Source organism: Dipteris shenzhenensis, chromosome 20 (assembly GCF_047967505.1).
Source record: "Dipteris shenzhenensis isolate YYH24624 ecotype China chromosome 20, Dip_SZ_1.0, whole genome shotgun sequence".
Taxonomy (NCBI): Eukaryota; Viridiplantae; Streptophyta; class Polypodiopsida; order Gleicheniales; family Dipteridaceae; genus Dipteris; species Dipteris shenzhenensis.
In genome coordinates this window covers 44,948,316-44,960,053 of record NC_141615.1, presented here as the reverse complement: position 1 = coordinate 44,960,053, position 11,738 = coordinate 44,948,316, and the positions used below count along the sequence as shown (strand labels likewise).

The following is an 11,738-nucleotide window of genomic DNA, read 5'->3' as shown; positions in this document are numbered from 1 at the left end:
TACAATGCTTTCATGTGCTTCACTAAGGATTGGCATGATATCATGTGGCATCACACATCTCCTTAAAACCTAGTCTTTGCCCATCTTCTATAGTTGCCCTGCAATGAGTTGATAGGGTGTAGCTTCTAGAATTAATTTTCTGGCATCCACTTCTTTCAATTCTAGAGGTGGTCTTCCTGCATTAGGTACCCAATGATGTCTACACACCAATGAGGCACAACGTCTATTTGAAATAATGTAGCATCTGGTAGGTCATCTTCTATTCCTTCTAGCTCTTCTACTATTCTTAATTGTGACATGTGACCAGCAATGAAATGTTGAGCTCCTTTTCTCACTTGATGATCTGTGTAGAAGATAAAGTCACTAGCCAATAGATAGTGTCGAATTTTCTCCATGCTGTAGATAATTACCAAGGCTTATCTTTCTATTGTGGTGTAATTCACCTCCGCATCATTTAGCTGTCTACTTGCAAAGTATACTTGGTAGTCTTTGTTGTGTTTTCTAGATTGACATAACACACTCCCTACTGCATAATTGGAACTGTCATTATGTACATGAAATTCTATGTCCCAATTTGGTGCCATTAGAATAGGGGCTGTGATCAATCTCCACTTGAGGGTTTCAGATGCTTGTTCACATTCATCTCTCCAAATGAAGTTGACTAGGAGATTATATAGGGGACTTGCCATCATGGAATACCTCAATATGAACCTTCTATAGTATCCAGCATGGCCCATGAAGACTTGGACTCCCTTGGCATTTAATAGGGGGGAGGAAGTTCCATGATGATATTTATTTTGTCCATGTCAATTGTTGCAATCCCATGTCAAGAGACTATGTGTCCCAAGACTCTACTCCGTGTGTTACCAAGAATTGGCATTTTAGAGGATTCAAAGAGATTCCATACTCCCTACATTATTTTAGCACTTCTTCAAAGCATTGTCAAGTGATCGTTTTTTCCTGAGTGTATGCACAAGTCATCGAGGTAAAGTTGTAGGAACTTGTTGAGAAATTCCTTGAAGGCAGTGTACATGACCCTTTGAAAAGTAGATGGGACATTGCATAAGCCAAATGGCAAGAATCGATTTGCAAAAATGCCCCATTCTGTGGCAAACGCTATCATTTCCTGATCTTGAGGTGCAATTTGTACTTGGTTGTACCCATTGAACCCATCCAAGAAGATATACACTTCAGATCCCGCTACTCTTTCTAAAACTGTTTCAGTCAATGGTAGGGGATAGTGATCTCTGATTGTTGTTGCATTGATGTTCTTGAGATTCACACATATTCTAAGCTTCTTGTTTTTCTTAGGAACAATCACAATTTGTGACACCCAATTGGTATGATCAATCTCATAAATGAAACCAGCATCCAGTAAATTTTCTAGCTTTTCATAGACATGGGTGCCATACTTGGGATTTTTCCTGTAAGGTCCGCATACTTTTGGTTTGGATCCTTCCCTTATTGGTATGGTATGTACTACAACTTCAGCGGAAATCCTATCATTTCTTTGTATGACCAAGCCATGCAATCTCTATATTCCATTAGCAATGCTTTTAATTCTTTTTCTTCTTCTAGAGTGAGCCATTCGTCGATGTATACAGGCTTTTCTTCTTCTTCGCCCAAGTCAAGATTCAGTTTCCTTGTCTTGGCTGGTCCTTCATACATTGGGGTATCCTCAATATTCTCTATTTTTGTGAGCTTTGATTCCCTGACTGGCCTAGGCATTGCTATTGTTTCTTCTCCCTTGGTGTAGTTTTTGAAGTAATCGGGAACTTCCCTTAGGCATTCATGGCACTATGAGGTGCTTGCTTGGCTGCTAGCTCCACTAGAAGATATTTGGTCCAATTCACATGTGTTCCCTTGTTCTTCTTTTTTGTTACTCTTCATTGTCACATTGGGTTTGAACTTTCTAAGCTTTTTGCTTTGTGAGACTAGTGATGGACTTTCAATAGGAGCCGCACTCCCAAGGAGTGGTTCTTCGGCCATGCAAACACCTTCAAGCCCTTTAGGATCCCATTCAAAATTTGGGGACTTAGGTGCTTTTGTGGGCTTTATCAAGTACAATTCCACCACTCTGATTTGCATTCTTTCGAGTCGGTTGAAGTGCTTTATCTTGGCCTTTTGGCATTGTAAACCCTCCTTCTTTTTCTTGGACCGATTGATATTGGCTAGTGCTAGAGGGTCAATCTTGGGGTATTCTATGGTCATGAGTGCCTGTAGGATTGCCAAGTCATTGTCAAATACTTGGCCTTCCAAGGTGGCATGATCAACTTCTGTTTCTATATCCCAATCAATGTCTGCACCATAACCTTCTATTATGGCTTCTTCAAGGTCACCATCCCACTCAACGCTTGCCATGAAGACAGGCATTTCCACTACTTCTAATTCATCATCCTAGATTGGTGGGGCTTCTAGTTGTATCATTTGGGCATCCACATCTGGTAACATTGGATGTGTGTCCAACACACTTTGTTGCCAAGTGGCCCTCTTCTATTTTGGTTCTGTCTCTCTCACACACTCGCACACTTACTTTTTTTAAGAAAACTCTCTCTCTCTCTCTCACACACACACACACATAGACTTTGCAAATCTCTTTGCATTTGCATCGTCCATTCATACAATCGTTACCATCTGCTAGAACTTAAGGCACTGCTCACGAGTAGTTGTACTCACTTGTTTATTGACTATGAAACTATAGGTCGGGCACATGTGTGGTTAGGCAGGTAGCATTGTGGAATCAAAAGGAATTCTAGCTTGTGGTTGAGCCACATGTCTAGTTTATAACCTTGATTCACACTAATCCAAGGGTTATTGAATTTGGCACTGCTTGTTCAAGAAGTGTTGAAGACTTATTAGCAAGGATCACTAAAGTTGTGCCCGCTACACAATTTGATGGCTATATGCCCGTAAGTCTTTGTTCCCTCTGCTTGCTTTTTAATTGCAATGGAATGTTGTCCTGATGTGGAATCTAATCCTTACTGGTTGCCGTTTATGCTGCCTTCGCTTTATGTGTTGCTGCAAGATTGTGAAAATGTTATTGAATTTAAATGCATACAATGAATTCAATCGACATCACAATACTATATGCTAAATGTAGATCGTCAACAAGCTGAAGGGAAAAGATGGGTGTGAAGAGCAGAAAGCAGGCCAATGTTTTGCAGGCTTCAATGCTCATATATTTTTAAAGGAGTGTCTCCTTAAGAATCCTACTAATGCTAATTTCTATTGGTATTGTAGGTTTTGCATCACTCCTGTATATTGAAGAATCCAATGTAGATCAATAAGTGAGTAGCATGTTGCTTTCATTATGCATAAATTATTTCTTTGAGCACAATTGCAATTATAAGCAGACAAACATATGTTTTGCAGGCTTCAATGCTCGTATATTTTTAAAGGAGTGTCTCCTTAAGAATTCTACTAATGCTAATTTCTATTGGTATTGTAGGTTTTGCATCACTCCTGTATATTGAAGAATCCAATGCAGATCAATAAGTGAGTAGCATGTTGCTTTCATTATGCATAAATTATTTCTTTGAGCACAATTGCAATTATAAGCAGACAAACATCGGTTGCAGGAAGGAATGCATGTGCTCAATGGCTGCAGTGGATCCTCATGCTGAGCAATTGGGCTCTTTGATTCTACTAGATTGGCACAGACGGAGGGTTTTGGCATGAGGTTTGGAACCTCACCACCATAACCATGGGACCTGTAGAAAGAGTAGACCTAGTCATCGATTTCTTGGGACTACAAAATGGTAGCAGTGTGGTGCTTAACATAAAGGGTCCAACACCCTTCCCAAGTGGAGACATCTCTCTCAGCTCTCGACCAGGACTTTCGTAGTGATGGAGTTCATTGTGGTGGATGATGGCAGCACTACTGATGAGATTGTCACCTCCCTGCCAATCTCTCATTGCTTGCAGAACCGAAAAAGCCATTGTCAAAGAGCCATTCTGTCCTCACAAGAATTCTGAGTGTGGTAGCGTACGCCAATTCCAATCATCTTCCATTGCAATTCACGTTGCACAAAAAAACATGGGAATATCCAGTGGTGCAAACACCAATGGAGGTGATACGGAGATTTGGGAATTGATGAACCTGAGCATCTATGCACATCTTGTACAGATACATCTCACAAACTTTTAGATGCTGAATTTTTGAACTTATCTTTAGAAAACAGAAATTGTTTGCTCGATTTGGATTACACAGAAGCTTGAATTGTCTTTAGAAAATGGCACTTGTTTGCTCGATTTGGATTACACAGAAGAGGGACCTGCTTCACAGAAGCTTGATAGGAGCCATATATGCATCAAAAGTGGAAATATCTTTTTTCATCTCCATCGTTGGATCCAGTTGGTTCGCTTTCTTATTTTGTTTTCTTGGATGTTGCATTAGGTCTGCGTGTCTACAAAATGTTTGCTTTTGGTGGTGATCTCCTAATCTATAATCACAAAGGAAGAGATCAATCCAAAGCATAGATGAGACACGAGCAAGCCATAGAATGGAAGGTTGGGGGGTACGAGCTCTCTCGGAGTAAGGTTCTTTTTGTTTCAAGGGTTCATTTTTGGGCAATCTTCACCTAGCATGTATTATTGGGGTAGAGCAAGATCAAGAGCAAGAGGAGAGAGAGAGAGAGAGAGAGAGAGAGAGAGAGGATGCAAGGAGATGGAAGATAGTTTAGAATATCTACAATCAATGAACATTAGGAAGGAGGAGATAAATCCAGAGCCAGCAGGATGAGGTTGATTGAGCGACTTGCCTTGACATTGCAATTGGTGAATTACCCCTGCATTGTATGCCTACGAATCCTTTGCTTTCTTGATTTGCTTTCGCCCATTCAAAATTGCATTACCAAACTAGTTGCAAACAATCTATTCAAAAGGGGAGGGTTGTGGAGTCTAGTACGAATGATAGGGATTTTTCTACTATGGAATGGATGAGCAAAGAAAGGGTTTGATCTCGTGTCTGCTTGTATATTTTGATTTTGTCACAAAATCCAGAAGCAAGTTCATCATAGAAGCTTTGCTTCATGGGGGGAGCATGGGGGAGGAGCAATGGAATGGATCCTAGGAGATGGTGCTTGATTTTGTTTCATGGAGTTGGCTGTGTTGAAAGATTTTAACAAGCCAATTGGGAAGCTCTGCTTTGGAATAGTAGGATTGCCCCGTCCGTGAAGCTTATTTCTTTGATGGGAGACTGCAAGGACTAAGCATTCAATTATTGCAAGTTTCTTCTAGGAAGCTTTATCCATCCATAATTTTAACCTCTTCTACTTTTCCCATTTCATGTTGGCAAAACTGCAATTTTAGAGCATAATTCTCTACAATTTCTTTTGTCTGCATGTCTCTGTTTTCTTTTACGTTAGTGCTTGATGTCAAGATAATGTAGGTCTCTTACTTCGCTATAATATCCTTTATTTGCATGTCTTTGTTTTCTTTTGCATTAGTGCTTGATGTAGTTCAAGAGAATATATGTCCCTCACTTCGCTTGCTCAAACATATTGAACACGATTCCTCACACAATTTTGTTTAGAAATTTTCCAACCACTAGAGCAACTCAAAGCAGCAAAAGGAATTGTAAGGTTTCCTTACATATGATCAAGAAATGGAGTAAGAGCGCTGATTTCATTGCACGACCTGAATTCTAATTTGCAACACACACCGATGTTGTGAAGTGTGGTTGTTAGCTAAAAGCCATCTAAGATACATTGTAAGCCATTTATGAGCAAGGGAATTTGATGAAGGACCTGTAAAATGTAGCTCAAGAGTAGCAACGTTACATGAAGGGATCAAGAGACTCAGGATCCATTAGTTCTCACTAATTGTTCTTTGCTATGTTGACAATTGCATTGTGATCCTCATCTTCCAATCATTCTCGATTGCTCAAAGATAAAGTTTTCTTCCACGCTAGTTTTTCTTTTAATTGAGTAGACTAGTCAATTCCGCATACTATGAATGCAAAGTGCTATTTATTGAATGCAAATACAAAATTCTCTATTCTAATTGCCAACTACAAAGTGCTATGTGCCAAATTCAAATTGCTATGTTGTAAATGCAAATCTATATGAAACCCCCAGGGGGGACACGTTCGTTGGTCTTATAATTTTTGTAGAGGAATTGTGCCAACTCTCCCCCAACACAACTGTGTAGTTATGTACTAAATGCAAAGGCGCTATGTGCCAAATTCAAATTGCTATGTGCAAAATTCAAATTACTTTGTGCTAAATGCCATTAAACTGAACCCAAGGAAGGGCACGTTCCTTGGCTTTATAATTTTTGGAGAGGAAATGTGCCAACTCTCCCCCCACACAAATGTGTGGTTATGTGCTAAATGCAATGTACTATAATCCAGATGCAAAGTGCTATGTGCCAAATTTAAATCGCTATTGCAAAATTCAAATTCCTTTGTGCTAAATGCAAATTGTAATGAACCTTAAGAAAGAAAGCACTCCTAGGTCTTATGACTTTGGAGAGAAACTCTCCCAACCCTCCCCCACCAAAATATGTGGTTATCTACTAAATGCAAAGTACTATGTGCATAATGCAAAGTGTTATATGCCCAATGCAAAGTTGCCATATTTAAATTGAGGTGTGCAAATTTTAATTTTCTAAAATCAAAAGATGTAGCTATATGCTAAAATTACGAAATTCAAATAAAACATACTCTCGAGTCAATATAGCTATCTAATTCTCATTTCATCAAGAAAGTTTCCTGCCGGATGTAATCGGATTGAGGCGCACATGACAGTGGAGCTCATCTTGAGTGCCTGTGTAGTCCGATCGCCTGTGTAGTCCGATCGCCTCCTTGAGGTATCCGATCGCCTTTCCTTCCTGAGCTCCAAATGGGCGCATTGGCTTTGCCATTTCCAACTACCCAGGGGCACGTCCATGGATTCAACTGCAGGATGCGAATGCTGCTTCCGACCTCAATTGTGTCGCTTTTGTCCGCCTCTTCCAATAGTGTAAGAGTTGAGTAATGAGCCATCCATGGATCAACTCCGTTCAGAGCGATTTTCGCAGGGTTATTTTACAAATCTCACCCAATGGTCGGCTGGGAGAAACCGAAAAGTAAGTGGCAAGGTGTAGGGATTCTCAAAATCGTATACTCCCCCTTTTATAGCGTTTATTGCCTCACGATTTGGATGATTGAACTTTCAGGATGATTTCTATCCCATGGACTTCAGGCATGATTGTACTAAGAAAGCCCTTGGAATTAAAGATTGGAAGATGCAAGAATGGGTTAAAGAGTCAGAAAAGAGGGCGCCAAGGATGATTGGCGGGGACAATGTTCAAAGTGGCAGTCATTCCTTGGTCTACAAGAGGTTGCCTCAGGTGAATGAGGTCATGGAAATTCATGGCTCTACGGTAGAACGTTTACAGGAGGTTCCACTGTTTAAGACAAACAATTTACTGCATATGCATGCAAACCGTGGCAACATGATGGATGCTCGCCTTGTCTTTGATAACATGCCAATGCACGATGTGGTAACATGGAACACTATGATCTTGGGATATGCGAAACAGGAAGAGGGTGCGCTGGCTTTGGAATTTTACGCACTGATGCATCAACAAGGTGTCCAACCAAGTGCTCGAACTTTGGTCAGTGTTTTGAAGGCTTGCAGCAGCCTTGCACAACTAGAAGAGGGGGAGCGAGTTGATGGAAAATTTGTGAAGATAGGGTGCCTAGGAAAGGGTAGAGCCATCCACTCCCAAGTACTAAAGAGTGGATTTCAGTCAAACATATTTGTTGGAACCACCTTGGTTGATGTTTACACGAAATGTGGGAGTATGGAGGATGCACGGCATGTTTTTGACAGATTGCCTCATCGTGATGGGGTTTCCTGGAACGCCATGATTCTGGGGTATGCTGAGCAAGAAGAGGGTGCGTTGGCTTTGAAACTGTATGTACAAATGCAAAAAGAAGATGTTACACCAGATCATCTAACTTTTGTTGGTGCATTGAAGGCTTGCAGTCGTCTGGCAATACTGAAAGAGGGGAAACAAGTTGATGGGGAATTTGTGATTGTTGGATGCCTAGAGGAAGGTCGAGACATGCACTCCCAAGTAGTAACGAGTGGATTTGAGTCAAATGCGTTTGTTGGGACCACCTTGGTGGATATGTATATGAAGTGTGGTAGCATGGAAGATGCGCAGCATGTCTTTGACAAATTGTCCCATCGTAATGTGGTTTCCTGCACTGCCATGATCCTGGGGTATATCAAGCAGGAAAAGGCTGCGTTAGCTTTGGATTTGTTTGCACGTATGCAAAAGGAAGGCATCAGACCAGATGATCGAAGTTTTGTTGGTGCATTGAAAGCTTGCAGTAGCCTGGCAGCGCCAGAAGACGAGAAGCAAGTTGATCAGGAGCTTGTGGAAAGAGTATGCTTGGAGAAAGGTAGGACCATCCATTGCCAAGTTATAAAGGGTGGTTTTGAGTCGGACATATTTGTGGGAACCACTTTGCTTGATATGTATGTGAAATGTAGGTGTATGGAGGATGCATGGTGGGTCTTTGACGAATTGCCATACCGTGACGTGGTTACATGGACCTCTATGATCTTGGGGTATGCTGAGCAAGAAGGCAGTGAGGAGGCTTTTAGAATTTATGCGCAGATGCAAGAGCAAGGCTTGTCACAGACTAGCTTGACCTTTGTTGCCATCCTGAAAGCATGCAGCAACATTGCAGCTCTGGAAACTGGAAAGGAGCTCCATTCTGAAATTATCAGAGCTGGGCTTGAGACTATTTCAATTGTTGCAAACAGTCTTATTGACATTTATGCAAAATGTGGGAGCATGGTAGATGCCCAACAGGTGTTTGATGCATTCCCTATTAGGGATGTTGTAACATGGAATGCATTGATTGCAGGATATGCTCGTCAGGGTGAGAGTGACCTTGTGTTTTGTTTGTGTGACAGAATGAGGGGAGAAGGTATAGATCCAAACAGGATCACGTTTCTTAGTGTTCTCACTGTATGCAGTCATGTGGGTCTAGTGGAGAAGGGCCAGAAGTACTTTCAGGCTATGACCAAACAATATCGCATTTTCCCAACTCCTGAGCTTTGTAATTGCGTTGTCGATCTCTTTAGCCGTGCAGGCAAAGTGGATGAGGCAGTGATGATGTTGGAGAAGATGCCTTACCAACCTAATGCCGTTGTATGGTTAACCTTGTTGAGCGCTTGTCAGAAGTGGAGGAATGTAGACGTTGCACTACATGCATTTGAAAGCGCTGTGAGATTAAATGAAAATCTTTCTGCGGCATATGTCTTGATATCAAACATATATGCGGAGGCTCACATGTAGCCATGTTAAGGTCTATGAGAAATCTTAAACCTTCATGACTGATCTTTTCTTCCCCCCAAAAAGGGAACCTCGTACACGTGCTGCGAAATTGCATACAATGATCAGTTACCAGCAAGGGTGCTGAAAAAGGAAAAAAACTGGCTATTTGCAGTCTGTTTCAGGGTTCCAACTCTTGTGTAAGGTAACTGTCCAGTAATCTTGGCAGAATGGTGCACACATCTGTGATGGGGATAGGTAACATGCAAAATAAAAGGTATTGATGCAAAGCTCTGATTATTTTTTTCCCCAAAATGGAGGATGGATTTCTTCTTGGTATGGACTGTATGTTAAAGCAATTTTGTGACGATGGAAACGCACCTCTGTGCTGGCACATTGAGCCTGTGCCTTGATCAATGCATTTGAGGGATTCTCATACATATCATGAAAAGTCTGTGGGTTTGTGATGATTGTTGCAAGGTCATTGGTATCATAACAAAGATTAAGCATCAGCAGAATATTATGTGCAACTATGCAAAAAGGGCTTCCGTCTAAGTGTCCCTTGGCCATGGCCAAACTTTTGAGTATGGCCAATCATGAGGCGCTTTTGGTCATGGCTATAGTTGAGGGTGAATCAGAGGTGGTCGGCAGAATATGTGCACATGTGAAGGCTACAATCATGAGTTATCAGGCAAATCCCAGAACACATCTAGGCCTCCCAAGATTGGTGGGAAAAAGGTATTTCTTTCCTGCACGCTGGGATTGTTATAGAAGAGTTGCAAGTTAACAACTTGTATTACCAGCCTTATTGAGTAAGTTTGTAATTGCACTATGATATGTCTATTAGTTTATGAAGTCCATAGGGGACTCGAAAAGGCAAATAGGGACCTAACCCTAAGCTGTCATATTTCTTTCTTGGACATTTACATCGGTGGCTGTTTGTCTGTGTCTCTTTCTCAGATCATATTTTCGAATATATTATCAGAACCGTATTGAGGCCTGTATCTAGATATACGCATGATTGGGGTGGAATCTTTCATACTTCAAGATGTTGAATGCTTGAAATTCAAGCATTCGAAGAGGTCCCCTACGTCGCATTTGAATGAGAGTGCATATTTGACTATTTTGGAAGAGAGGAAAGCATATATTAGATACCCCTTCCAACACTTAGTAGTAAAACCTAAGACACGGATCCCGCACAGTTCCAATGCTTGAGATTGGCCCCCCACGGGCGGGCAGAATGCTTGTTCTAGTATGTTACTCCGAAAGGGGGCCAATGCATTATGCCAGTTCTGGTATGGCACTCTGCAAGGGGCTAAAACGGCACAATGGACCCAATGGGGAGCGTTCAAGATACCTCACAACGGGCCCTCGCATGCATGTGCTGTGAGTTGACTTCGCACCCCCAAAGTGATAGTCATCCATGTTCCCTTGCTTGCTGTCATGAGGACCTGAAAAGTGATGGGGGTTAACCATGGTTAAGTTGGCCATGAGGGACTGGCTAGAGGAAGTGCACGCTTCATAGAAGTTCCTAGGGGCAAAGTCTAGGTGCACCACTAGGTCTTAGGGGCAAGGAAAAAGGCTTTAAAGAGGGGTCTGACAACCAACATTGTCCTTGGTATGGTGGTTAGAACTTTAATGAAGGGCCAAGTGTCATGCATGTAGGTGCATGCCCTTTCCGCACCTACCATCTCTCTTCCCTCACCCTCTTGGAGGCTAGCAGAAGCTCATTCTGCAGTTTTCGTTGCATCTTCTTTGCTCTTGCTGCTGTTTGCTTCTGCTCTAGATGCTCCTTCCCCTTTTGCACGTTTTTTGAGGTAGTCTTGCTACAGGAACGCTCCCTAAGGTGCTGTACGACTGTTGGTGCAGATCTCGAGGCAGGGTACGGAGCATTTATTGCAGTATGTACAGAGTACGGAATAGGGTGCGACCCTCGAGGCTACTGTAAGTGGTTGGTGGTAGCAAGGATTCAAGGTACGGATCCCGGTGTTGAGGCTCTTGGACAGATCTGCATACCTGTGGTCCTCTCCAGCCTTTTCTCGCCCCTCTTCCGCTCTCTATCTTCATTTTTCTCTTCTCCCGATAGCTGGAAGCCTCCTGCACCTTGCAGGGATCCTAGACGGAGAATAGGCGCGAGGAAGGAGCTTGCGCCCCTCTGCCATAGATAGCGGGACTTGGTTCCAGGTTCTGGTATTTCTTTCTTTGGAGCTTTTTGCAGTGCATGTGTGTTGTTTGCAGTCCTTTCAGGTTCGAGCAAACACCCAAAGGCAAGGGTGTTCCTGTGGAAGGCCTAAGGACAGTGTGGATGCATGTGATAGCCTTGAGGCTGCTTTGAGCTCAATTTGCCAATGGTTTGGATGCTTGAATGCCTCTCAGTTGGGGCAAGTCACAAGTGGATGCTTGAGTATGTCTTGCCAATTGGTATTCTAGTGGTGCACTTGGATTAAATGCCTTGAAGACAG

General features: G+C 42.2%; 1 protein-coding gene across 2 annotated transcripts; it reads left to right on the top strand.

The window, feature by feature from the left end:
• Nucleotides 1–6,721: 6,721 nt before the first annotated feature.
• LOC147889724 (pentatricopeptide repeat-containing protein At1g06140, mitochondrial-like) lies at nt 6,722–11,425 on the top strand. Of its 2 annotated transcripts, XR_015542825.1 has the most exons (3): nt 6,722–7,068; nt 7,159–10,014; nt 11,146–11,425. XR_015542825.1 is itself a non-coding variant. In XM_087391137.1 (2 exons), the coding sequence occupies exons 1-2, from the start codon at nt 6,988–6,990 to the stop codon at nt 9,298–9,300; spliced, it is 2,223 nt and encodes a 740-aa protein (XP_087247263.1). In that variant the 5' UTR covers nt 6,722–6,987; the 3' UTR covers nt 9,301–10,083. The 2 variants fall into 2 exon arrangements, 1 of the variants encoding a protein (XP_087247263.1); XM_087391137.1 differs by lacking the exon at nt 11,146–11,425 and having other exon boundaries at nt 7,159–10,083.
• The last annotated feature ends 313 nt before the right edge of the window (nt 11,426–11,738 follow it).